General features: G+C 32.7%; 4 protein-coding genes across 10 annotated transcripts; 3 read left to right on the top strand and 1 right to left on the bottom strand.

Annotated features, from left to right (window-relative positions):
• The first annotated feature begins 843 nt into the window (after positions 1–843).
• On the top strand, positions 844–2,871 carry LOC18035929 (G-type lectin S-receptor-like serine/threonine-protein kinase At4g03230). Its single transcript, XM_006427516.2, has 6 exons — positions 844–1,095; positions 1,195–1,397; positions 1,520–1,727; positions 1,813–2,062; positions 2,159–2,306; positions 2,511–2,871. Exons 1-6 carry the CDS (start codon positions 918–920, stop codon positions 2,820–2,822), a joined length of 1,299 nt encoding a protein of 432 aa, XP_006427579.1. The 5' UTR covers positions 844–917; the 3' UTR covers positions 2,823–2,871.
• A 2,124-nt stretch (positions 2,872–4,995) lies between these two features.
• Positions 4,996–10,902, top strand: LOC18035926 (nuclear pore complex protein NUP96). 3 transcript variants are annotated; one of them, XM_006427517.2, is made up of 6 exons: positions 4,996–5,277; positions 5,529–8,114; positions 8,239–8,362; positions 9,477–9,625; positions 10,135–10,232; positions 10,420–10,902. In XM_006427517.2, exons 2-6 carry the CDS (start codon positions 5,556–5,558, stop codon positions 10,613–10,615), a joined length of 3,126 nt encoding a protein of 1,041 aa, XP_006427580.1. In that variant the 5' UTR covers positions 4,996–5,277; positions 5,529–5,555; the 3' UTR covers positions 10,616–10,902. The 3 variants fall into 3 exon arrangements, with proteins under 3 accessions (XP_006427580.1, XP_024036166.1, XP_024036167.1); XM_024180398.1 differs by having other exon boundaries at positions 10,135–10,252; positions 10,420–10,507; XM_024180399.1 differs by lacking the exons at positions 9,477–9,625; positions 10,135–10,232; positions 10,420–10,902 and having other exon boundaries at positions 8,211–8,356.
• A 1,802-nt stretch (positions 10,903–12,704) lies between these two features.
• LOC18035927 (DCN1-like protein 4) lies at positions 12,705–18,242 on the top strand. Of its 5 annotated transcripts, none has more exons than XM_024180672.1 (11): positions 12,705–12,990; positions 13,168–13,237; positions 13,874–13,958; positions 14,635–14,709; positions 14,799–14,835; positions 16,056–16,139; positions 16,276–16,336; positions 16,438–16,544; positions 16,974–16,991; positions 17,691–17,842; positions 17,959–18,242. In XM_024180672.1, exons 2-10 carry the CDS (start codon positions 13,168–13,170, stop codon positions 17,784–17,786), a joined length of 633 nt encoding a protein of 210 aa, XP_024036440.1. In that variant the 5' UTR covers positions 12,705–12,990; the 3' UTR covers positions 17,787–17,842; positions 17,959–18,242. The 5 variants fall into 5 exon arrangements, with proteins under 5 accessions (XP_024036440.1, XP_006427582.1, XP_024036439.1 ...); XM_006427519.2 differs by having other exon boundaries at positions 12,709–13,009; positions 16,974–17,039; XM_024180671.1 differs by having other exon boundaries at positions 12,709–12,990; positions 16,974–17,039; positions 17,691–17,846.
• A 694-nt stretch (positions 18,243–18,936) lies between these two features.
• On the bottom strand, positions 18,937–20,652 carry LOC18035910 (deSI-like protein At4g17486). The gene is made up of 3 exons (XM_006427522.2): positions 20,513–20,652; positions 19,848–20,135; positions 18,937–19,505 (listed from the first exon to the last, which is right to left on the bottom strand). The coding sequence occupies exons 1-3, from the start codon at positions 20,643–20,645 to the stop codon at positions 19,252–19,254; spliced, it is 675 nt and encodes a 224-aa protein (XP_006427585.1). The 5' UTR covers positions 20,646–20,652; the 3' UTR covers positions 18,937–19,251.
• Positions 20,653–27,101: the final 6,449 nt, after the last annotated feature.

Below are 27,101 nucleotides of genomic sequence, written 5' to 3' on the forward strand. Positions count from 1 at the left end.
GTTAGCCCACACACACACATACATACATATATATATATATATATATATAGCGACTGCTGTGTGGAAAGACTTCACAAGTCAAGCAACTCGATAACATAATACTCGCTAGTAGCTCTAACCTTAGGCGATTGGATAATTGCCCAGGCCCCACGTAGAAAATATATTATCTACTTATTTTTAAAGAAGAAGAGTACAACTACTTTTTATCTTAAAAATTGAATAATATCTCACTAAACTGTATCTTTAAAGGCCTCATTTTAGTCAAAGTCCCATTAAAACTGTGCAATAATTACTTCATAATTTAAAAATCAAACTTTTACCTTGATAGCTATTTTTCCAAAATGAACTTCAATCTAACTATCACACCAACTTTTTCAACTCAATCAAAACCACTTCAAGATAAGTATTTTTTAAAAATTAAAATTAAAATTTTTTACTTAAAAATATGAAAAAAAAATTATGCCTAGACCACAGCGAACTTATTATTTTTTCATTCAAACATTGTGTGTGTCTATTACAATTATAAATCTATAAGAACTATTTTAAAATTAATTTTATTATAATACAATCTAGATTTATATCCTCATAAATATTTGAAAAATATTTATTTTACCTACATTAATGAAAGGAAAATTTATTCCTAACCAGTTATATAATTAAAAGGGGAGTAGAGTCTCAACATCTAGCCACTTAAATTGAGCGCATGGTCCAATCGGCTGCCCTTGAAAGCTAATATATAAATAATATATTTAATCATGTGCGTCACAATTCACACGGCCATAAACTTTGGAAAAGTCTTTGATTTTTATATTTATATATAGAGAGAGGAGAGAGACCATTAATTATTTTCTCATTTTCTTCAAATATTAACTCTCTCTGAGTTCAGGCAAGTAAGTATTAATTTCATCTTATTATCAATGGAGCGCTGCCCAATCTTCATCTCAATTATTGCTTCAGTATCTCTTATCTTCTTGATCTTATCGTTCACCGTAACCACAAATCGAACTATTTTTCTCGCCCTATCGGCTACTCTAGCTGGAATGGCCGCCTTGGGCTTGACAATTTTTTGTTTCAGGAGAAATACCACAAACAAAGGTAACATAATAGATCATTAAAGGTTTTAATGATTACACAGATCTTGGAGCATATATAATTATTTTTCACCTTTTTAATTAAATTTTCTTGATCATTCAGGGGAGGATTTGATGAAATTTGATCTGGGTATGAACCTAAAGGTCGATGTAGAGCTTACAGAAGGCAATAATAAGTGCAAAAAAGGGTGCGAAAAGGAAGTTGATCAATTTCCCTTGTTCAGTTTTTCCAGTGTTTCTTCTGCAACTGGTAATTTCTCCGCAGCAAATAAGCTTGGCGAAGGAGGCTTCGGAACTGTTTACAAGGTATCATTTCATTTATATTCTTTGCAGGAGGGTTATGCTAGCTTTTGAGTATGAGTTCGGTTCGTGGGTTTCCATAGTGCACGCTAATGTTTTAGCAAATTTTAACAAGAAAATTGTCACAGGGAGTAATAGGGCAAGGTGAGATAGCTGTGAAAAGGCTTTTAGGAAAATCCGGACAGGAGATAAAAGAGTTAAAAAACGAAGCATCGGTAATAGCCCAGGTTCAACACAAGAATCTTGTTAAACTTTTGGGTTGCTGCATTGAGAAAGATGAGAGGTTATTGATCTATGAGTACATGCCAAATAAAAGCTTGGATTGCTTCCTCTTTGGTTTGTCATCAAATCTTGATATCGTGACTTAGATTTTTATTTTTATTTTTTTTCATACTTTTAAAAATTTGTTGTAAATGATCAGATCCAACCAAACGAGAAATATTAGATTGGAGAACCCGTGTTCAGATCATTAAAGGAGTAGCTCAAGGGCTTCTTTATCTTCATCAATATTCCAGAGTCCGAATCATTCACAGGGATTTGAAAGCTAGCAATATCTTGTTGGATAAAGATATGAATCCTAAAATTTCAGATTTTGGAATGGCAAGAATAGTTTTTGGAGGGAATGATGAGGATGAGTTACAAGGCAACACTAGTAGGATCTCCGGGACTTAGTAAGTAATGAATTTTAATTATTTTTTCATTACCGAACAAACATCGCTAAGAATTTTGTTTTGATTATCCTATGTATACCAATTGTTGAATTGCAGTGGATACATGTCTCCTGAATATGCACTTGAAGGAATTTTTTCGATAAAATCGGATGTCTTTAGCTTCGGAGTTTTGTTGCTTGAGATCGTGAGTGGCAAGAAGAACACTGGATTTTATCGAACCAAATCTCTCAATCTTATCGGCTATGTAAGTGACAAAAACTACAGTAACTTTTTTAAGTTATACCAACTGATGCTGACATGATCTCAGTAGTTATCATTTGTAACCTTTTATCTGAAATTTTTATTGTTTTAATCTATCTAAGTATTCTGCATCAAGATAATAGATTTGAAATTATATGAAATTATAATTGAAGAGTGATATGGGTAATTTTTCTCATTGGCTATTTAGGCATGGGATTTGTGGATAAGCAACAAGATAATAGATTTGATAGATTCAGTATTAGAAGAAGCATCCTTCAATGAGTCACTGTCAAGGTATGTGCACATAGCACTTCTTTGTGTTCAAGAAAGAGCAGAAGACAGACCCACCATGTCTGATGTTGTCTCCATGCTTACAAATGAAGCTTCATCACTTCTTCCTCCCAAACAACCTGCTTTCTGCAATTTAAGAAATATGGAGAGTTCAACGTCGACCACCGAAAAGTCATGGGCAGATTGTTCTATCAATGAAGTGACAGTTTCAATTTTGGATGCACGATAATTTTTTTCTTTTTTCTTTTCTTTTTTAATTAATGTAAATGCCACTTTTGGAAGGCTTTTTCTCTTTTCTACTTATAATCACTTAATGCTAGGGTTGGCAACAAAAAAAAGTCCGGACCGGCCCGACCTTTACGAAAAGTCCTCTCTTTTTTAAAAAATAAATTCATAAATTAAAATCTAAAAAATACTAAATCCTTAATTCATAAATAAATAATGATTTAAAAAAATTAAAATTATAATACTAAAGTCTCTCTTAAGTATTCTTAATAAATTAAGAGAGTATTTTAATTAGAGAAATCAGTATTATAAAATTAAATATATAAGTTTTTATTTTCTTTATTTATTATTTTATTTTAAAATAATTATTTTTAATTCATTATTAATTACAACAACTTGTTAATTATTAACTCATTACAAGGTTACAATCATTTAAAAAAATATAACTAAAGAATATCTAAAAGCGCAGGACAGAGCCAAGCCCACAACAGCCGGCCCAGGACTGTCCTTGTATTTCCCTTAGCATAGTAAAAAGAACTAATAATTTTCTAAATTTTATACGAAGTTTAAAGACTTAATCAAATGTTTAAAATTTTGATTAATTGTAAATTAAAAACCCAAGTTTTTAATGGACGAGAGACTCGAAAGCTTGATGAGTCCTTCTCAGAAAATGAAATTGTATTTGCGCTTTTTATTAATGTTTACGGGGTCTATATGTTTTCTAAAAGCAAAATCAGAAATCAAATACATATAAAATTACAAAAGAAAAGAAAAATGATTGCTAATTCAAGAATCAAATATTAGTTTGAACTACCACTCTGTCTCACGTATATATCGTTCATTTAGAATGAATTGTTTCATCACCTTACCATGATAAAGATAGACAGAGGGGGATCCACCTCATGATTAAAAGGGTTCAAGCCCACATTAGAAAAAATTATTTCAAATAAACTAAAGAGAAAATTACTTAAGTTGCTAATTAGATAAAGTTAAATCTATTAAAGTAACCTCTTTAGATTTATACAAATGGCCACATAAATTTATAAACCCATAAAATTTAAACTTTTAACATTGAGAATTATGAAAGCTCACACTTTAATTAAAACAATAAAAGCGCATAGTAACGCAAATGAGTGATTTTACTATTATTTAATTTAGTCCACGTTAAATCCATTAAAATAACTTATATAAATCCATTAAAACATAAAAATTCAGTTTTCACGTCTCATCGTTATATTATTTAACCCCTGATAAATCATTTTTCTGGATCCTATACTAAACGTTGAGAGACTATTTCACCTAGTTATTTCTCGAAAACTGGAGAGTTACTCAATTCGGTTATTGCACGTCTATAATTTTGGGATGATTTTTTGTAGATAAATTTAGGATTCGTACCTTGCTTACTCATTAATTTATAAAATGTAGTACTAATTGCTCATCTCAAAGAACTTTGAGAGACCTATTCTTTTAATGTTTGTACGCAGATAGTCTTTTCACATAGATCTTAACTAGCAAAGCTTTTATCAAATAAAATACTCGATTTTCATTAATAAGTTCAAATAAAAATTAAATAATCACTAACCGCACATTAATTGAGTTGGTTAGACACATCACTTCCTCGCTTCATTCTTGATGCTGAGGGTTATGACAAACATTAACTTGAATTTTAAGTCCGAACAAATGTATTAAGTTGTATTTCTCAATATTTTTACCACACTACTAAAGAGATTCTTTGATTCAAAACTCTAATAGAATTAAGCCACTAGGCTAAAGCCTAGTGGTTAGAATCCAAACCTCACAATTGTGAGGTCATGGGTTCGAGCCCTCTCAATGCATTGTGAGGGTTTTATGTCCTTTCTCAATTTGAGTTAAGGCAATCTTCTCCTTTGCGAAATGTGAGTAAAGTAGACGTATCTCAAATATTAATGAAGGTAAAAATATGGGCGATGCTTTATAAGAATTGATGTAAATTAGTTCCAGTAATAATCTGATTTATAAATATTAGTTGTAATCTCATATAATATGAGTTGTACTCTTTAGTAATAATTTCATGTAATAAAAAAAACTCTAATAGAATTACCACTAAACAAAAAATCAGAAGAATAATAATAAAAGTGGTAAATGTATAATAAAACCTATACTTTAAGCAATAGCAATCACCACAAACTCTTGTAACTTTAGCCCAGCCCAGCCCAGCCCAGCCACGCCACCCGCACTGAGCGCAGTGTCCAAATTACTGGCAAGTATCAACTTTCCCTCCTCCCCTGTTCCCTCTCCATCTCCCTCTCCTCGCCGCTGCCCGCTGCGATGCTTCTCTTTAGTTTTACACTCTGACTGGTACTGAACGACTACCTGAAGTACCGGTAACCGGTCCACCCGCCTCCAACAAAAACATCAAACCCCTCACTCACAGCACTCAAGCTCCGTCCTCTCACCCCCCCCCCCGCTTCCGGTCGCCGGTAATCCCTCATACTCCCATTCTTTTCAGTTTTATATTACAGCAGGATAAAGAAAATTGTAATTGCATTTCAGTATTTGCATAATGTGTGAATTAAGGTCTCTTTAGTTTTTTTATTCTTTCTTAAATTGGTTAGGGTTTTTTAATGTGTGTGTTTCTAGTTTACGCTTTTTGTTACTGTTACATTGTAGGGTTTTTTTGAATTCTGAATTGGGGAAAGGAAGTTGATGATGTAATTTATGTTGTTATCAGGGGGGGTTTTCTGTGAACTTCAATAGTATGGGATTGGATGCGAGAACTTTTGCTTCATGTAACAATATACCTCAATATAGAAAGGGAAATATTTCAATGAATGCTTATTCGCTGTCTTGTGAGATTTCGAGTGAGAATGGAGATTCCTTACCAGTTCTGTGTTCTCCTGATTATTATACGGAGCCTTTGTTGAACGATTTGGCTAAACGGGAAGTGATTGATCCGGGTTACTCTAGTCGGGTACCTGATTTCACAGTTGGAAGGTTGGGTTATGGATATGTTAAATTTCTTGGGAACACTGACGTCAGATGGCTAGATTTGGATCAAATTGTGAAGTTTGGTAGGCATGAGATAGTTGTTTATGAAGATGAAAGTTCCAAGCCTGAGGTTGGTCAGGGCCTTAACAAGGCAGCCGAAGTGACTTTGTTTCTACAAGGGAGATATTTGAGTTTAAAACTAAAAGAAGGGGATTCAGATGATTTTGTTAAGAAAATGAAAGAGAGGACGGAGAGGCAAGGAGCTCGGTTTGTTTCTTTTGACCCTGTGAGTGGTGAATGGAAGTTCTTGGTTGTTCATTTCAGTAGATTTGGTTTGAGTGATGAGGAGGAGGATGATATAATGATGGATGATGCTACACCAGTTCAAAATTCTTTGGAGATGAATGGTGGAGAGGTATCTGACGTTGATGAAGAAACCCAAATGGATCTTAGTGGACCGGAGCTCTCTCATTCTCTTCCTGCACATCTTGGACTTGACCCTTTAAAGATGAAAGAAATGAGAATGGTGATGTTTCAGGAAGAGGAGGAGATTGATGATTTTAGTGGAACACCCTCATGGCAGCAATGGTCCCTTGGTAAAGAATATATAAGACCTCCTTTGCAGAATACTGCTCAGAGAATGAGCCAAAGGTCTAGTTCACCTCTTGCACGAAAAACTCCAGTAGGTTTGCTTGAGTACCACCCTGGTAATTCTGATTCAGACTCTCCTGGAATGATTCTGATGGCCCAACAGGATAAGGGCATGCCACTAAAGAAATTGAAATCAGATGGGTTTAAGCTGGACCTCAAGCATGAAACTCCAGTTACTGGAAGCCATTCTCACAATATAGTCGATGCAGGTTTGTTCATGGGTAGGGCGTTTCGTGTAGGGTGGGGACCAAATGGCATCCTTGTTCACAGTGGTGCACCAGTTGGTAGTAATTCTCGGGGGGTAATATCATCTGTAATCAATGTAGAAAAGGTTGCAATAGACAAAGTGGTCAGAGATGAAAATGATAAAGTGAGAAAGGAACTTGTTGATTTTTCCTTTGATGCTCCATTAAATCTTCATAAGGAGTTGAATCATGAAACAGAAGAAGTTGAAGTTGGGTCCTATAAGCTAAAGCTTCAAAAGGTTGTGTCAAATAGCTTAATGCTTTCAGAAATTTGTCGGAGCTATATAGACATTATTGAGGCACAGCTAGATGTGCCTGGGGTATCTTCTTCTGCTCGTTTAGTTTTGATGCACCAAGTAATGGTCTGGGAATTGATAAAAGTACTCTTTTCTGAAAGGGAAAATGGTGGACAATTAAGATCTGAGGGCGATGACAATGAGGAAGAGATGATGCAGGATATAAAGGACGGTCCTCCTGAATTTGACCTGGAGGCACTTCCTCTTATTCGAAGAGCAGAGTTCAGTTGTTGGTTAAAAGAAAGTGTTTGCCACCGAGTTCAAGAGGATGTAAGCTCCTTGGATGAGTCCAATTATCTTAAACACATATTTTTACTCCTGACAGGTCGGCAGTTGGATTCATCTGTGGAACTGGCTGCTTCTAGAGGGGATGTGAGACTGGCTTGTTTGTTAAGTCAGGCTGGTGGATCCACGGTGAGTCGTTCTGATATTGCACACCAGCTTGATCTTTGGAGAGTTAATGGACTGGACTTCAAGTTCATTGAGAAGGATAGGATTAGGCTTTATGAGCTGCTTGCCGGCCATATTCATAGCTCGTTAAATGATGTAACCATTGACTGGAAGAGGTTCCTGGGATTGTTGATGTGGTATCAACTACCACCTGAAACTTCATTGGCCATTGTTTTTCAAACTTATCAACACCTTCTTGAGGATGGAAAGGCTCCATTGCCGGTTCCAATTTATGTAGACGAAGGACCAATTGATGAGCCTATTGATTGGAGTGGAAATGAACGTTATGACCTCTCGTATTATCTTATGCTCCTTCATGCCAGTGGAGAGAGTAAATTTGGCTCTCTAAAAACCATGTTTAATGCCCTCTCTTCAACATATGATCCACTTGACTACCATATGATCTGGCATCAACGTGAAGTGTTAGCAGCTGTGGGTGTTATCAGTTCTAATGATCTTCAAATACTTGACATGGGACTTGTCTCTCAGCTTCTATGTCAAGGGAAGTGTCATTGGGCCATCTATGTGGTCCTTCACATGCCCCGCTGTGATGATTATCCATATCTGCAGGCTACCCTTATACGGGAAATCTTGTTCCAATATTGTGAATCTTGGAGTTCAGAAGAATCACAACGTCAATTTATTGAGGCCTTGGGCGTTCCATCGGAGTGGTTGCATGAAGCAATGGTTTGTCAACAAATTTTTCATATTTGCATCTTTGAACTTTTTTTTTCCCCTTCCTCTGGGCCATACATATATCAAATCTTTTCATTTTTCTTTCAGCTGCTGAGATATTTCTTCCTGAATGCAGGCAGTTTACTACAATTACTATGGGGAACTCTCAAAGGCCCTTGAACACTTCCTTGAATGTGCAAATTGGCAAAAAGCTCACTCCATTTTTGTAACTTCAGTGGCTCATACATTATTTTTGTCAGGTAAATGTTCAACATTAGATCATCTATCATCTTTGGTCTTGGAATTTGGTATTTGCTATTCTTAGGATCGAATTATTGTCTAGTTTCAAAACATTCCTACGTAAGATATCAAAATTTGTTGTATATTTGGTTTAGATAGTCATTTATAAACATTATTACATTGCTTGTTGACGATTCTTAAATTGATTGTAATTGGAGAAACTTGGAAGGATTAGTGAATTTCTATTTAGTTTAGGTAGCACTAGGATATTAATTGGGAAATCAATGTTCAATCTTTCATTTCTCATTTACCTAACCTTCTTGATACCTCGCCCGCTTCTTATTTCCAATTTTTAGTTGAACATGAACTGACTTCTGATGCTGGATTGATCGTGTTGATATTGTTTTTATCTTGACTCAGAGGATCCAATCAGATCCTTCTTCATTGGTTTTGTTCCACAAATGCTATAGCTTTCATGAAAACTAAGGAAGCTTTTGCTTTCATGAATTTTAAGGTGTAGGAACCCTTTCCATAACTTAGTATACATGTACTGGAGTGCATATGTTCCCTTATGAACGTGAATTTAATAATTGTGAAATACATGGTTGGAGTTCAAATTCTTAAATTGATGTATGCATATTAGAAATGTTCTATTCAAACGACAACTAAGGCTTTTATTTGAAATTGGATTCTCGATTTAAAATCCAGCATGTAGACTGCATACTGCTGTTGATGGGCATGTTATGACTTATTTTAGGCATTTCCTGCTTGATTTCACAACTTTTCAAACCACAGGCAACTTAGTATTAATGCCAGAATCTCATGTTTGTGCATTTAATTGGATTCTTTGCATGCTGATAATCTATTCTTTTCTTATGGGTGAAAAAAAAGATATCCGACTTTTAAGCTCTAATTGAGTTTTCTTTACCAAGCAACCCATAATTAGGGATTGAAATCCTTTCTTCAGATATTGTTCTTTTGACTACTTTGCATACGGATACTGTTGATTTTGTTAATACTTTTTCACAGGGAATGAATGGGTGAATGCTTTATACAATCCTATAATCACAATCCCATAATCATTTTCTTCACTCTGACAATTTTATTCATGTTCTTTTCTTCATATTAATGTAGCCAATCACTCAGATGTGTGGACACTCGCAACTTCCATGGAGAGCCACAAGTCAGAAATTGAGAATTGGGACCTGGGAGCTGGAATGTACATTGTGTTTTATTTAATAAGAAGTTCATTGCAGGAAGAGAACAATACTATGAGTGATCTGGTGAGAATCAAGAAAACTCAGCATTGTGAGATTTAAACTAGTCATTTCTCAATATATTTGGTTGACAGCTTGGGGCTCTTCTGTTTTATGGCGCTATCATTGTAGAATTTGATCTGCATCTGGTTTTGTAGAACTCAAGCCAATCCCAACTAGAACAGCTGGCAGCCGCTTGGCCTGGCTTTCTGAAGTTGGACTGGTGTCTTGTTGAGTATTAGTATATGCATAGTGATCAGATCTATAATTTGCCCATGAAACTTTATTTCCTTTTCTCTTTGTTGGACTAGCATTTCAAATCTCTCAAACGAAGCAAAAAATGCCAGCACACTGTTTTCCCATTGCTGGGGTGTAACAATATGAATAGACCTGGACTTTATGAGTATTCAAAGATATGACACTGCAGAATTCTCAGGCTCTGGATTCATGTCTCTAGGATGCCCAATGTTGATTGAAGTCATTGGTTGTCATTTCTTTATCTATGAAGACTCAAAAGAAATTATTTGCCTTTGCAGAATTCTCTTGAGAGCAAAAATGCTGCTTGTAAGGAATTCCTTGTTTGTTTGAAGGAGTCATTGGCAGTTTGGGGCGCTAGATTACCCACTGAGGCCAGGTATTCTCGATGATCCTCTAGTTAAGTAGTGTTTTTTTTTTTTCCCTTCCCTGATAAGTGCATATGTATATTTTACATCCATTTATAAAAAATTCTTGTTCACAAGCTGAATCATGTAGGATTATTTGCGTGTATTTATGTACATCTAAGCCAATAAGTTGACACAGTTTACAAATTTGCATTGCAGAGTAGCATATTCAAAGATGGCAGAGGAGATATGCGACTTGCTTCTATCTGATATTAGCCAGGGTCCAACCCGTGATGCTCAGCTAAGCTGCTTCGATACAGTCTTTAGTGCTCCGATACCAGAAGACTTCCGCTCAAATCATTTGCAGGATGCAGTATCTCTTTTTACATGTTATCTGTCCGAGATAGCTTCTTAGTTTTTTACACACCATCCCTGTTGATTATGATTTTGGCATGGTCAGAACTCAGATGTGTGCTATGACAGTTTTGAGAATTTTGTTGTAAAGTTTGTTTGCGTCGCCGTTTGCAATTTTGCATGCTTAAATTCGATCAAATGGATATAAGGAGCTCTTTGTACCAGAGGTCCAGAGCAAAGGGGAAAGAAAAATGCTTATTCTTACATTTTATGGTGCCTCTTATTCTCTCAAATCTGTGGATTAGCATCGACATCGAAGACATGCAAGTAAATTTGGTATTAAGAAAAGGGAGAAATTTGAATTTATTTTAATTTATTTTAATTTACTGATTATTCCCCCAAAGCTGTTAAAACGTTAATTTACTCCCATTTATTGTTATAAAGACGCGTGCTTGGGGGTGCGCGTGCGTTGATGAAATATTTTTGATGATAATTGATAAATATCACTTGTCAAGAATATTCTTGAATAGTGGTCTGTCTGTTGATGATAAATATCACTCGTCAAAAATATATTTCAATATTGGTGTTAATGCGTTGTTTCTTTAAATTTACAACTACATACAAGTAGATGGATACTACATACAAGTAGATGGATACTCCGTAAATATTGTTTGTCAAAAGTACGTTTGGGATTGATCGGTTTATTGCTTTTAATTTAGGGTAAATATTTACCGACCATTTATTTTTTTTTTTAAATACATAATTCTTAATTTTTTTTATTAAACTTTACTTAGAGTTATATTATTTTATACTTGTCCATTTTCGTCTTTAAATTATTAAGGAAATTAACGGAATATTATATAAATAACTTTTTATAATTCTCAACTAAGCAAAATTCATTCATTGATGATAGAATTGTAAATTCTTGTATAAAATGATAAAATATAGATTAATTGATTGAAAAAAATATATAAAATAATAAAAACAAATTATATGAATTAAAGAGATATTTAATCAACCAATTAGACTACATCAATCAGTTTTTTCAAAATAAAATTATACAAGAATATATAATTGTATTGTTACTCTTAATAATCATTAGCTCATACTTCAAGGAAATTTACGAAAATAATCATAAAACTTTTGTTATTTTCATAATTAACCCTCTCAATTTTTTTCTATCAACATTAGCCAAACACACGCTTTTCTCTCCAAATTACCCTTCTTTACAAACCAAAAGCAACTTTCTTTTTCCCATTTCGTCAAATCAAAGGCAGCTTTCCACTTTTGAATCATCAACCAACAGCGGCGACAAAAGGCAACGATAAAAGTGAAATCCAATCATAATCTATCCGAATCCAACACTAATAGGCATCACATAGTGGTATAAGTTATTTTCTGAACTTACTCAAGAGTTTCAGTGAACTGCCAGTCGTGGGTGAATCTGGCGACAGGCTGCCTGTCGCACAAAGCTTCACGCGACAAGGAACCTGTCGCACCAAAAATTGGTGCGACAGGCACCTGTTGCACCAAGTTTCGTGCGACAGGTAGCCTATCGCCAGATTCACCCACGACTTGCAGTTCACTGAAACTCTCAAGCAAGTTCAGAAAATAACTCATACCACTATATATTAATGAAAATAAATAAAATAACTAACATAGGTTTTGTTGAAGACTGTAGATGGTAGATCGGACGCCGATGAGGGATGAAGCCGCCGCCGACGAGGGCTGATGTTACCGCCGATGATGGGAGTTTGTTCGGTTTGGGAGAGATGGGTGAAAGAGAGTGTTGGGGGAGAGATGAGAGAGAGGGGTATTTTAGTCTCAAAGGTTTTCTTATGGCTAATGTTGATAGAAATTTATTTGGGGGGTTAAGATGGAAAAAGTCAAAATTTTTATAGTTATTGGTGTAAATTTTCCCATACTTCATTCTTTTATTTTATTTTTTTCCGGTGAATGAATGAATAAATAATAATAAAAATAAAAAGGTAGAAGATAATTTAAAAAAAAAGAATAAAAAAAGAAAACATCGTATTAGAGAAGCCTCCACACGTGAAAACCCATTACATTTCCACAGCGAAGATTTCCGTCGTATTAAGGAAAGGACAACTGTAGCCACGACACCAAATTACATCCAACCAATCAAATCTCTCCGTTAACGCAACTCACACACACACTCACTTGACTTCCCTCACTCTTTCGGAATCTAAAATCTATGCTCACAAATAAACAGACAATTAAATTAAAATAAAACAAATCTCTCTCTAGAAATTGGCGCTCCGTCAGCCAGAGACAACCAGACAGCCAGCCAGCAAGCAAAAAATCAAAAAAGCAAAAGCAACAGAGAGCGTGATCATCATCGTCGTCGTCGAATCATATCATAAGCTTTTAAATTAAAAGAGCGACGAAGCTTCTTCGTTCGCTCTCCCATCCGACGTTCGTATTTTTTCAAATTGTAATAATAAAAAATCCACTCAATTCATCTATATTTTTATATTTATCCTTTGCTTTACTTTTTTTTTGTTTGAAAATCTACAATTAATTGAATAATAAAAAAATGAAAATGAGTGTACTAGTAATTGAATCTGAATTTTGGATGTTTTGTTGATGAAGATGCGTCGTTCTGTATCGAGAAAAACGGGTCAAACTAATTCAACCGACGCCACGGATCTCTTTCGCTCCGGTACCGTTCCTCTCCCTCCTCCTCATTTTCCTTTCATTTTTTATTTTAATTTATTATGCTTCAATTATGATATGAATAATCAATCGATCGATCGGTCAAATCTCGTTCCTTTTTTTTTTTCCTGATTTTATCTAATTAATGTTTGTTTTATTTTAGTTGCCAAACAGTCGAAGATGTATGAGCTACCGTGCGAAACCGATTAAGGATATATGATGATTTTATTTTGAATTATTTTTAGCTCTTATCATAAAATTCTCTAAGCAAAACAGCTTAATTGAAATTCTGGCTTGTGGAAGATTAGATGCTTTCCTTTTCTAATTAGCCGTGTGTTAAGTATTTACTTGAGTAATAAATACTACATGTATGTAATCTATCTGGAGGAACTCATTCATTTAAACTGACGTGGTATGATATGAATAAATGATGGGAATTAAATTTTCTGTTCTCATTTAATTGCTTAGTTTTTTTTTTTAACTATACCAAATTTCCAATCATATGATGCCATGTCAGTTTAGCATATACTTCGGAATTGTATTGATTGCTTGTATGTGTAATATTTATTATTTGTTTTATTTAGTAAGGTTTTGTAGAATTTCTGCCAAATGGTTACATTTCTGTTGAATTTCGTTGCTTCAGCCTCAAGTAAAGCATCTTCGAAAGAGATGGAACGAATCGATAACCTGTTTTATTCGTATGCGAATAAGTCTTCTGGCATGATTGAGTAAGCTTGCTTTATTTAGTAAAATTCAGTTTGTGAATCCGGTACTTGATTTATAAGTTTTTACAATTCTATTATTATTGTAGATTTAATATAAATTGCGTGATCGGAGTTGACTGAATGTAAGATGTTATTTGATCATGAATTGCACTATTTTGGCTTAAGTGATTTTAAGGTTGAAAATGGGACCAGCTGAAAGGGGCTTGTTTTTCCATAGCTTTTGTCTGTTTAAAAACTATGGAATTTTTGTATTGGTTTCTTTCCTCAGCTTTGGTTTCTGTCCGTAGGTATGCATTCTAGCTTCAGAAAAAAGTTTGTGTTTTGAATTGTAAGCAATCAACTGAGATGAATTTAAGCTATCTTCATGGAAAGATGGATAAAGTCTGTCCCTTTGAAGTTTGGAGAAAATATGGGGTGTTTGCAGCCGTGATGGATCTATAGGAATGGTTACTTTAAAAAAAAATAAAAATAAAAATAAAGGAAGAGTACCACTGTTTTACTGTAACTTAGACATGTCTAACTGATGCATTTGTTATTACGTTTCAGTCACTGAAGCAGAATACGTATTAAAGTCACGGTGATTTGTGTGATTCAAAGTGTGCCAAATTTTCTTTCTTTGAAGTAAATTAAGGAAGGATTTTTATGTAATTTCTGATATTATAATATATTATTTGAACAGCCCAGAAGGAATTGAAAGTCTGTGTTCAGATATCGAAGTCAGTCATACTGATGTTCGGATCTTGATGCTTGCTTGGTAAGTCACGTATATAGGCATTTGATATCTCTCTTTTTAGTTTTGACCATCAAGCTTATATATTAAAACTGATGGACTAAATATATCAGGAAAATGAAAGCGGAAAAGCAAGGGTATTTTACTCTGGTAAGGAAAAATGAACTCGACTTCTGTAATCTTGTTTGCTATTTCTTCTTTCTATTTTTGTTAATTAAACTTGTATTATTATATGACTTGCATGCTTGTTTTATACAATATTACAAACAAATCATTCCTTGTGACTGTTTTCGGATGAAAAATCAGTGTCCATGCTTAGCATCGTCTTGGGATTTTAGTCATGTTTATGAGTTCTGTCAAGCTTGGCCACCACCCCTAGGCTTATGAACACCTTGAAAATTGCAAGTAATGTGAAGAAAGAATATTGGACCTGCAGTTTCAACTGTATGGCAGTGCCGTAGGCATGTCGACTGAATAAAGAGGAATTTCCTCATCTATTTGAAGTTATCAATATTCTTAATTTGATGCTGGGTCAATTGGAAATATTAACATAGTGGAGGATGAACATCTTATTTCTGGAGATGATGTCACAGGATTTTACCAACAAAAGGATATCTTTAGAAAGTATAGAATTCCGAGATTTAGATCTCTGATCCATTTTTCCCCCCTCTTGGTGCATGTTTCTGTGTCAGGGCCGGTACAAGTTCATTAAAATTATATTGATTTATTGTTGGCTGAAACTGAGAAACTTGTTTTGTGCTATATTAAAGAGTGTGATTTCTGGTTTGGTCCTACAGAGTGCCTAGTGCAATCCTAACATTAGCCTTTTGCATGATGACTGTTTTCAAAATGAACCCATTTATTTTGCACTTAATTGTCAAAGATATACATGTTAATTCAATTGGTGATCTTATTGCGTTCTTCTTTTACTTTCAATCTGTTTGCTGTGTTTGCTTGTCCATGGCTTGTTGTACTTATGCAATGTCCACATCCTTATTTGTGCTTCGTAGCTCAATTTCAGTTGTTCTACACAATCTGTGAATAAGTTTTTGAATAATTTGAAAAATATATAGCCTTTCGTCAGCACTAGTTTTTCTCTTCTTTGATATTTATTCTGCCTGAGGGTGGTATACTTTTCTGAATCACATAGAAAGAGAGATACCTATCAAACCTTGATACTTGTCTTCCACCTATCCTTCATTCTTCCTCATTGAGCATGTCCCAACCACTGGGCATTATACTGCATAATTAGTAAATTATTGATTCGTCAGAGATCTCTCCTTTTTTCACCCAATCTGTCATGCATCCTCATATGTTTTCTTGGTATTGCCTAATCTGTTAGAATGACATTACAACATTACTTGCTACAGGAGGAATGGCGGAGAGGCCTAAAAGCATTGAGGGCTGACACTGTAAATAAATTAAAGAAGGCCCTTCCTGATCTGGAGAAAGAGGTAGAGTATCCTTACAACCTTCCTCTTGAAAACTGGCTAATTTGATAGGCTTATAACGTGTAAGATGCTTAATTGTGTTGTATAATTGTTGTAGCATGCTGATTTTTTATTTTTTATTTTTGGGTGGTCTTTGAAGGTGAAGAGGCCAACAAACTTTCAAGATTTCTATGCTTTTGCATTCCGGTATTGCTTAACAGGTATCATGAGATCATTGCTATATGGAATTGGAATTGATAAATTACTTGTTTTTGTGTTATTATTTATGCTCATTTTTTTCTTTTCTGATATTTTCTCTTAGAGGAGAAACAAAAGAGTGTAGACATAGAGAGTGTCTGCGAATTACTGGGTCTTGTATTAGGATCCCAATACCGTGCCCAGGTTGACTATTTGATTGAGTATCTAAAGGTGAGTGGCTATATTGATCATGTCTTCAGAAATTGCAATTGAATATCTTGCTGGCTTCTTGTGTGAGTTCATATACCTACATTCCCTTATGATTTTTCGAAGGTTGTTCTGATTTCATTCTTAACCGCTAGCATACTTCGTTGTTTATGAGTTCCATTTCTCTCCTGTCCATTAGCTTACTTGTTGCACTGTTTTACTGATGAACTCTGCCTTATTTTCTGAAAAAAGTGGGGCTAATTTGATAAATGAAAAATGTTTTCTAACTTGTCCAAAAGATATCAGATTGTCTGATTCTTTACTGCAGTCTGATGCAATCTGGACAGCTTGATAAACATAAGGCGAACTAATTCATTTGTAATACTAATTTCTTAATGTGTGCGTGCATGTATAGTGAATACTTCTCACACGGTGGTTGTGCTCTTTATCCAGATTCAATCTGATTATAAGGTAATTAACATGGATCAGTGGATGGGGTTTTACCGGTTCTGCAATGAGGTATTTTCATTGTCTACCACTAGTTTTTAATTTATTGATAGTGTTCACCATGGTAGCTGTATTCTCACGAACTAATAGGTTGGAATGATGCATTACAGAACTGCTATAGTTGATAAAATATCTTTATTTCATAAGACATACACAATTACATATGCATGCTGCACTCCTAAATAAGAAAATGTTTGTTGTCTGCTCACTTAGGAGTTAGGCCCTAAGAAAATATCCTCATCTTTACGAGTAACCTATAACCAACCTAGTGAAGGGGAAACTGGATATATCTAATGGGAGGCAATCTGTCTCATTTTCTATGGCCGTTTTTAATACCATGGATCTATGATAACAAATGGGGGCCTCACCAATTGGAGGGTGGTTTATGATGGGTTAGGTATAGAAGCCGGTTTTGGTTTCTTTTCCTACAGTGAGGACATAGATCTGACTTGAAAGCCATAGCTACTTTCTACGTTTCTTAGCTTTAGGGACAAAAAACAGATGATGTATCGCGAGCATGATTATATTGGATCTTGTGTTGCATGTTTCTTGCTCCTTTGCATTTCGTTTTGCATAAAGACCTTGCCTTCAGCTTTTTTTCTATTAAACAGCATGTTTATTGTACACTGATTCTTATGATGAATTTTTTGACTCCTTTGACAGATAAGCTTCCCGGACTTCAATAATTACGATCCAAATCTTGCTTGGCCCTTGGTCCTGGACAATTTTGTAGAATGGATGAAAGCGAAGCAGACATAAACTCTGGTTCTTTTAACCGACCTGATTCCCAGCTGTAAACTGCCATTTTTACATAAGTAGGTGAATATATGTTCAAAATTAACGTACTTGCTTTAGGAGTTGTCTTACACCTTACAGAAGTGCAAGTGCTTCATTCTTTAATTATTTTTATTGTAATTGATCTGTTTTACAGGACTATTGAAAGTACACAAACCAACCCTGCTCGAGCATATTTTTCTTTTTCCAATTCAAATTTTGTATTTATCAACTCTCCGAGCGCAAAGCACATCCTCAAATGCATCAGCCTCTAAATTATATGATGAGCATATGCCTTGTAACAGTCTCGATGCTTTTTTCCCCTGTTGCCCTTGCTTCTTTAATCATCAATGCTGTGAAATACTTTTGACCATATAATTGCAGTGGTGATTAATGTTTGTTAAATAAACTGCGGATCATCTTTTTAGATGATTGAAATTACTAGACCGTTGGTTGGTTGGTGAACCCCCCCCCAAAAAAAAATCCCCCTCTATTTTGTTCTATTTTATTTAATATTAATTATTTCATACCATAAATTTTAGATTCTCTGCACCTAGGAGGTCTAAATGAAGATAATAACATCATTGTGCGGATTGTATGCCTTATTAAGAACATTTCATTTGGACTGAAATATGCAGTGGTATGCAGTTGTTCCTGATTATGAGAGTACATCTTGACATAAAGTTTAGATGTGGGTCACTTAGATTGAATTTGTCCTCGTGGCATTTTCCCCATTCATCATCTGTTCCTTTCTCCAAGTTTAGATATGTTTGCTACGTACATGTACATGCATAAATATTCGCGTTGAAAATGTGATTTCCAATAAGCAACTTTTTCAAAATAAATATAAAATGCCACTTACAAAAGATCAAAGAAAGTGAAGTTTGGAGCCGAAAGAAGATTTCATGTCACAAAAGTGACAGCCCTCGATTGAAAGCTGCGGCTTATCCCATTTTTACGTAAGCTAAGGAAAAGCATTACGTAAAGGCGAGAGGTTAAAGAATGAAGAGAGTGGGTTTGTCTCGGAAAATTCCGCAAGAAGATTGTTAAAGCCAAGAGAAAAGTTAAAGAGAGCTGTATCACTTCGCTCTTGGGGACTTTATATCAACTTCAATCTTTTCACTGAATGCGATTGTTATAGTGTTCGCGTACTATTCACGTTGCAGTTATGCTTAATTTTATCGTTAGAGACAAAGCAAAATTTGCCAAAAAAATGGGGTTGAATGGATAATATTGCAGACGCACAACACCACCGCCAAAAAAGAAAGAGCACAAACATGTACAATCTTTGCAGCATGCCTGCAAGGTTTCTGAACAAAATGTTAGTCTCAAAAGGGGGAAAAAAATCGCAAGAAAGAATGAAAATAATATAAAACTTTTTGCATTGCCAACTTCCATTAAGCAACTTCAAAAAATGGGGATAAGGGACATTGTAAGAACAGTTTGATCATCAGGATGATGAAGGACCAAGGATCAACGGTGAAGCTGGAGCAAGAGCACGCCGGCTTCTAGTTCTACTTCTACCACGAGTTTGAGTGCCAGAAGGGGAAGATGAGGAAGATGACGAGGAGTTTGAAGATGTGAACCTGTTCGATTCACTTGTCAATTTCTTTTTCTCTCCTTCATCAGCCTTGCCTTCTATTCTGTGATGCCGAACTCTAGTTGAATTTAAAGTAGCCGGAAGAACACAATTGCAGAAAAAACCTGTAAAAGAAATAAGCATATTGTCAAAATGAGAATCATAAACAAACCCAGAAATTGAAATATATGAGAAAACATATACTAGTTTTGTCTCAGTCAAACACATCACTAAGCGCCATAAATTTCAAAGAAAATGCAGGAAAAAAAGTTTCATTGACAAAATTTCTAGGCCTAATTCTTGATCCAAGTCCATCTTACTAACAGAATAATCACGACAATATTGCAATAATGTTAAAAGCGAATTTAAGTTACGATTATCTTTTCTTCTGCTACTCAAAACTGGGAAATTCAATCAAATGATATAATTGCCAGAACAAAAAATTTAGCCATGAAATTTGCCCTTACCAATTCTGGCAAGGCGATTGACCCAACTGGGGATTGGATTTCCGGTAAGCCTAATGCAAGCATCATTGCAAAAATGATTACAATTCTTGGTGATCAAATTATAAGCATTTCCTTTATACTCTTCTGCTAGATCCTCCATCACTGTCCTCACTTCGGCAGGCCCTATATCAGTTTTGCCAATCAAAATCGACTTCCTAAATGTAAATCCCTCACACTGCTTTGGCTCTCCCTCAAAAATCCCAGTGGTCGGATACTCATGAGCTCCAAATGCGTACTCAACTCCATGAACTACATTTACACAAACAGCAGACTGAGAATTTTTAGCTGTTTACCCAGAAAAGAAAATAAATAAACAAACCACACACAAAACTTGAAATGATTGCTGCCCAGAGACGCAAATCACGAAATGCACCTGAAGTTCAAATCTTGAACCGCATTACATTTTCTCCCACCTTCCCATCAACCAAACAGACTATAATAAAGAGGAGAGTAAATTTACTGAAAGTATCTGCAGATCCAACTCCATAATTCTATAAACACTACAAAAATTTACTACAATTCTATAAACAGCTACAAGTGATCTAACAAGCTCAATATCAGATCTAGAATACAAACCGTGATAAAGATTTAACAAGAACTTCAAAAATGAAGAAGGAAAAACAAACCTTGAACACCAGAGTGATAAACGCCGAGACCAAGCCAATAAGCATAGCCATTGAAAGGGGTTAAATCATACACGTTGAGATGCACTGGTACAGATCCTTTATCATCAAAGCTTGAATTTTTTCTACACAACATTCTATTATTTTCAAAAAAAAAAAATCAACTTTGTACCACACTTATGCTATAATTTATATATCTATATTTATGAAAAAAAAAAAAAATTTGGTGACAGAACTGATACTTGGGTCGTTTTCAAATTTCAACTCACATTAAAAACAACCAAATCATCCCTGAAAAGATGGATAAATTAATAACAATAAAATTATTTTTTTGGGGGGTTAATTATGAATTCAAATAATCGAATCCGATAAAGAGAATGAGAATCCTCTGTTTTAATTTGTAGCACCGGCGGCAAATCGTGCCACATCGGTATTTTTAATTTAGACTATGTTTTATTTTACGGACATTTTATATATATGGGGTTATTGGTATCAAGGCTTAAATTTGGTTGAAATTTGCATGAATGCCATTTTGGATTCATTTTTTGAGCTTTTTTTTTTTTCCTCTTCCCTTAAGGTAATTTGGAAAGATTTTGAATTTGTTTATGGGAGAAAGCAACGTTTTGAGTCATTATGATACATTGTGGGGTTACATATTAAATTATGATGAGTGATTAGTGTTGGATCTTTTTAAAGGAAAAGGAATATATCATCATGATTATCATTGGATGTTGCACACAAGGGTGGTGGGGCCCTAATAGTAGATGAGTTGCTGATGATTATTTTTTTAGTTAGTTAATTAATTAGTTAAGTTTAAGTTAACTAGATTATTGGAAGAATAAACTAGAATATAAATAAAGAATGGAGTTTGACCCTAGTTTAGAATGAGTTATTGCTAAGTGAAGGTTAGGTTTACCCCTTGAAAGGCATGCTTGATGCTTCCTTGTTTACAGGTGATAATTGTGGACACTAATTTGATATTGAGAGGTAAGAACCTATAGACCTACACTAAGGGCATTTTTTTTAATTTAATTTTGGTTATATATGTGTGTGTGTTAAAATATAATAAAAGATTTGAGTATTTTTATATTTAAAAGAAGTGAAATTCTGCCAACAATTCTTTAGTTAAGAGTGAGCACTTAACTCTGGATTGTATCCTTAAGATAAGATATTCAATTATTATTGTGTAAATTTATGAGTTGGATAATAAGATGACAATACAAAATAAATTTGAGTAGTGATGCATATACATATTCTTGTATAAATTGATATGATATAATATAATTAATTAAATGAAAATATAAAAAAATAAAAATAAATTTTGTGAGCCATATAATATTTTTATTCAACATTTTTATTAGCTAGCATAGCACAGACTAATAAATATCATTTGATTGTGTTATGTCATTCATCCTCTAATACAGTACTTAGTAGAATTTACAAGTCCTTTTATATAGTGTCACTTTTATTGTAAATTATTTGCTTGCTCTTCACTCGAAGAATTGAAGTTTGCAACTTCTATGTAGATCTAGGGCAAACGATTTTCTGACTCGTGAAATATTATTTTTCTTGTGTTTCCAATTGTTTTGATAATTTCAAAATATTTTCTAATTTTGGTGGCTTACATGTGTAGGTGTGTTTCTTAGGATGAGAATTTAGAGGCCATGGATAAAATTTCCTTTAAATTTCCAATGCGATTGTGCTTTGTCCCTTTTTTTTTTAACAGTTATATATGTTGCTATAAATAAATAATTTGTTACAAATTGGATGAAACGCAAGTGAAGTTATTGAAGAATCCCATTAAGAGTATATAAAAATTGTTAAATATTTTATGGAAAATATTAATGAGCATTGATGAGATGATTATTATATTTGTAGAAATGTGAATGAATGACAAAGACCGGTGAATTCATTGATCACTTAAAGGTGTTATGGTCAAATTTCGATCTCATTATTTTATAATTTCTAACATTAAACAATAGGAGTTGTTTTTTGATCATGTGATAATTAATTAAGCTTGCTAATTTAATCTCGTGCGTATCATGATGATGTTAGATAATTTTTAGACATTTAGTTTTTTTAAAAAAAAAGGAAAAGGAATTATGTATTATATAAAGAATAATGTTTTGGATTCTAACATTCAGATTTTTACTTAAGTTGGGGTTAGACTCTATCCCGCTATTCCTCTAACTGACTATTGGTTAGCATTTCTCGAGTTTCCAGGCTCAAGCTATTAATTAGGTTTCCGACTCGACGAATTATTGCCGAGACTAACTCAACTTCTGATTCTTCATGTTATGTTTTATTCATATATTAGATAATGAATATAAAATTACTTATTATTATATTTTATCATTCAATAAATGAATGTCACATCAATTAGGATCTCTAACATTACTTTAATATTTACCGAACTTATTATATCAAACCAAATTAAATTAACATTTTAAATGCTGATAATATTACACAAAACTCACACAATTATGATTTGTTTTCTTTTTACTCTTAGGTTTCTTGCATTTACGAAGAAAATTGTTAATGTACCAATAAGTAAATCTAGATAATGCTACTACAACATAAAATCAATAATAAATTTTGAATCAACTTTCATTGTAGTCGCATGTATAATTGATAATTAATTTGTAAGGTTTACCACTTTCATATTGCAAATCAATCCCATAATTTTATCAGATTAATGTATTGCAGAATGATCCTCCTGTTAATATTATGACTGATTTGAACATAAATTTATTTATTTTTTTTAAGCCCAACTTTTTTAAAAGAAAATAATTGCCTATGCATCTATACATCTAAAGTCATAAAGTTTCTATTTTTTATTAATTTTTCAATTAATGATTATGTTTTCCAAAAATTTCGAAGGCTGCTTTGTCAATCATTTTGGTCATTGTTTGTTTGAAAGCTTTTCAAGGGAGTAGTTAAAATTAAAAGGAGCTTGTAATTTTTGGTAGTTTGTTTGGTCACCTAACTTTGGACCCAACAATTGAAAATATTTGTCAACCTGGTGTCCAATCGGTGTCTTTTTGGTGGGCTTTTCCGGTGGGTCCATACACGTTCCTCTTTAATATTATAAGATTACTCCAAGAAGCTTTTTTCTTTCTCTGTCATTTTATTCTTCTTTTAAAATATTTATTTGCGATGCCTACTATTACTTTTTAGAATTTATGTTTGATAATTGCCTTTTTGTCACAATGAGGAAAAAAAATTTTAATTAATTACACTTTTATGTTTTATACATGTGAAGAAAAGCCTTTTAACTCCTCTTTTAACTATGAGGTATGATAGAGCTATCATGAGGCTTAAATTTGTCTTCATTTTGTTTCCATTACTTCAAAAATAAATAAGTGATATTTTGAACATACTCTTTAAGTACTATTTAATTTGGAATCTGGATCATCTCCTCATCTGATCTGTATCTGAATAAATTCTGTTAATATGATTAATAATTAATAAATTTAAAAAATTAATTAAATCTTAATTATCTACTAATATTAAAAACACATGTGGCACAAAATTTATAAAAAATTAAGAATGCTCAAATTATGAGCGGATCCTTTAATTTGATATAGTTTTATCAAATCAAAGGCCTCCTAAGTCCTAATACTAGCAATAGGTGTGGTGGAGATTACTAATCAATAATCATTAGCAGTAATTATTTTGAGTCAGTCAAAAATATAATTTATAAAGCTGATTGCACATTTTCTAAGCATCGATTTGTGCTATGTCACCAAATTTTCCTTTCTTTTGAGGTTGATATTTTAAGACGACTTTAATTACGATGTCTCGACAGGGGCGAAGCTTATGGTAAAAATTTAAAAGCGTCAAATTCAAACTTTAAATATACAAGTTATAGGTTCAGGGACTGCTTGTTTGTTTTTCTAATGACCTAATTGAATTTATTTTAATTACATAAGTCATTAAATCTGTTTTTTTTAATTTAATAAAACTTTCAGTCATTAAGTTATTAAATTAAAAATTTAAACTTTTTACTTAATTAAAAAGTCTAAATGACATCATTAAAATATATTCTTCAAAATATCTTTATTTACTTAATTAATTTTCATTTTTATCTAAATAAAATTTATTAATTAATATTATTACCTATATGTATAACATGTGATGATATAGTGTAGATTACTATTATTTTTATCTTTTTATTTTATTCAAATTAGTATTATTTATCTTTATAATATTTATGAATATTTTCATATAAAAATGTCACAAGCTAAAATAAAATTGATTAAAATACATTAATTTAGAATATTAAAGGGTCGTATTCAATCTAACATTATATTATATTATAATGATATATTATCTTATTTCTGCTATTTGAAATGTTTATTATTTGTTTAATATTTATAATTTGCAAGGATACAAATATAAAGATATTAGTTTTCAGATTTTTTAAGTTAAAAAAGTAATTTAATATTTATTGTTAAAGATCAAACCAAATAAAATCATATCGTTTTGATTTAGACATTCAGCTCTATTTAGAATATGCAAACTAATTCATATCTATTTAAATATCAGACAAAAAAATGCCATTTAAGTGTGTGTGAGCCAATTTTTATGAATTTTATTCATTTGTAGAGGCATTATTTTGGCATCAATATTAGAGGAAACTATGAAATGACATTTTTATCTATGGGTGATAATATGGGTCAGGATTCATTTATTCGATTCGATTTGATTCAATGCAAATTAAATGGTTTTGGGTTTGAAAAAATTGATTCATTTAATAAATTGATGAATTCGATTTGATTCACTAATTAAACGAATCAAATCCAGGTTTGAAGATATTGATTCGTTTATTCATTTAATAAATGGGTCATAAATGAATTGAATACATATAGATTTGTTTAAAATTCGTTTATTATACGTTTAATTAAATTACTTTTTTGTCCTTAAATTTAATTGAACTTTTTTTAAAAAAATTGAAGGTTATTTGTATTATTAAGGATTTGGTATTTGGTATTTGGATGATTGTATATTTAATTCTAAAATATAGTTTGGTTATTTGTATTTTGTTGTAGGATATTAAATTTGTGGCTTTTTTATATTTTATTTTGCTTAATTTTGTTTATTAATTATATTTTTCTAAATGAATTGTAAACGAATCTTGATTCGTTTCGATTCGTTTATTAATTCTATTAAACGAATTAAATGAATCAAACCAAATATTCGTTTAATAAACGAATCGAATTCGAATCATGAGATTTTAATTTGTTTAATAAAGAAATCGAATCCAAATCAGTAGAATTGCAACCCGATTCATTTACAATTCGATTCGAATTCGATTCGTTTCTTCGTTTTGCCACCCTTATTTTTATCCAGTATATAAAGTTATGAATTAAGCGTACATGGGCCAATTTAGAATCTTTTTATACTAACTTTTAGTATTTTATATATAAATCTCATAATTTTTTCGAACTCTACAAGTGCCATGACACCTTATAGCCATATACTTTATCCGCCGAAGCATATTGTGAATATCCGTGAATCTTTTGAGTTTATTTCTCTCTCTTATTTGAGAGTTTGAGATAAGTAGGAAATATTGTACTTCTTTTTTCTTCACAACCAAAGGAGTGGGGAAAAAGATGTTAATAATAGATTAGCAAGAGAATCAAGTGAAAGAAATTTCTAGCCAAGAATTGATAGTTAAGGTAGCGTTTACTTTTTGGATTGGATTGGGAATTCTGGGGAGTGGGAATCCTATGATTGGGAGTGTGGAGTGGAAGTGTGAGTAGGTTGTTTACTTACACTGGAATGGAAGCATGGAATGGAGATCAGAATCCAATTTATGTGTTTACTTTATCTTGGATTGGAAGTAAATAGTTTCAAATTACAATTTTATCCTTATTTAAAGAATTATAATTTTTAATTACAAAACTAATAAAAAATATATTTAATGAATAATATTTATTTTATTATATTTGTAAATTTATTATAATTATTAATATTTTTAATTATGAACAATAAATTATTAATTGTAATTTTAATATAAAATGAAATGTTATTTTATTTAATATAATTATATTAAATTTATTATTATATAAAATAATAATATAATATTATTTAGTACAAAATTAATATTTTCTTAGAATAAAGTATTTATTATTATTATTAAATAAATATAGTACTATTATTTTTAAAATAAATATAATAATATTATATTTATTAATTCTCTATTAATATAATAATATTATTTTAAAATAATTTAAACTTAGAATCAATGTAAATTATTATTTAGTTAAATATAATATTATTATTTAAATAAATATAATATTATTTATTTTATTTTATTAATTAAAAAACATAAAATAAAAAAAAAAAGGTAGAAATGGGAGAGGTGGGAGTGGATTCCCACTCCCACCTCCCCCAATGGGAGTCCCACTCCCACTCCCCACTCCAAAAATAAGTGGGGCCCACGGAGTGGAACTCCCAATCCCTCCCCATTTTAAGTAAGTAAACACTGGAGTGGGAGGAATCCACACTCCTCACTCCCACTCCAGCAAGTAAACACAACATAAGTCCATTTCTAGTCTCCCCAAACTCTACATTGTTGTAACAAAAA

Source organism: Citrus clementina, unplaced genomic scaffold (assembly GCF_000493195.1).
Source record: "Citrus clementina cultivar Clemenules unplaced genomic scaffold, Citrus_clementina_v1.0 scaffold_7, whole genome shotgun sequence".
Lineage (NCBI taxonomy): Eukaryota > Viridiplantae > Streptophyta > Magnoliopsida > Sapindales > Rutaceae > Citrus > Citrus x clementina.

What these genes read in the sequence shown, in the direction of transcription:
- LOC18035929 (XM_006427516.2), top strand. Translation starts at nt 918, where the DNA reads ATGGAGCGCTGCCCAATCTTCATCTCAATTATTGCTTCAGTATCTCTT. An exon ending in GCTTCGGAACTGTTTACAAG is followed by an intron (nt 1,398 to 1,519) that starts GTATCATTTCAT and finishes AAATTGTCACAG; the next exon opens with GGAGTAATAGGGCAAGGTGA. An exon ending in CTTGGATTGCTTCCTCTTTG is followed by an intron (nt 1,728 to 1,812) that starts GTTTGTCATCAA and finishes GTAAATGATCAG; the next exon opens with ATCCAACCAAACGAGAAATA.
- LOC18035926 (XM_006427517.2), top strand. Translation starts at nt 5,556, where the DNA reads ATGGGATTGGATGCGAGAACTTTTGCTTCATGTAACAATATACCTCAA. An exon ending in ACAATACTATGAGTGATCTG is followed by an intron (nt 9,626 to 10,134) that starts GTGAGAATCAAG and finishes TTGCCTTTGCAG; the next exon opens with AATTCTCTTGAGAGCAAAAA. An exon ending in AGATTACCCACTGAGGCCAG is followed by an intron (nt 10,233 to 10,419) that starts GTATTCTCGATG and finishes TTTGCATTGCAG; the next exon opens with AGTAGCATATTCAAAGATGG.
- LOC18035927 (XM_006427519.2), top strand. Translation starts at nt 13,168, where the DNA reads ATGCGTCGTTCTGTATCGAGAAAAACGGGTCAAACTAATTCAACCGAC. An exon ending in CGGATCTTGATGCTTGCTTG is followed by an intron (nt 14,710 to 14,798) that starts GTAAGTCACGTA and finishes TAAATATATCAG; the next exon opens with GAAAATGAAAGCGGAAAAGC. An exon ending in AGCAAGGGTATTTTACTCTG is followed by an intron (nt 14,836 to 16,055) that starts GTAAGGAAAAAT and finishes TACTTGCTACAG; the next exon opens with GAGGAATGGCGGAGAGGCCT.
- LOC18035910 (XM_006427522.2), bottom strand. Translation starts at nt 20,645, where the DNA reads ATGTTGTGTAGAAAAAATTCAAGCTTTGATGATAAAGGATCTGTACCA. An exon ending in TTATCACTCTGGTGTTCAAG is followed by an intron (nt 20,136 to 20,512) that starts GTTTGTTTTTCC and finishes GTGTAAATGTAG; the next exon opens with TTCATGGAGTTGAGTACGCA. An exon ending in CAATCGCCTTGCCAGAATTG is followed by an intron (nt 19,506 to 19,847) that starts GTAAGGGCAAAT and finishes TTTCTTTTACAG; the next exon opens with GTTTTTTCTGCAATTGTGTT.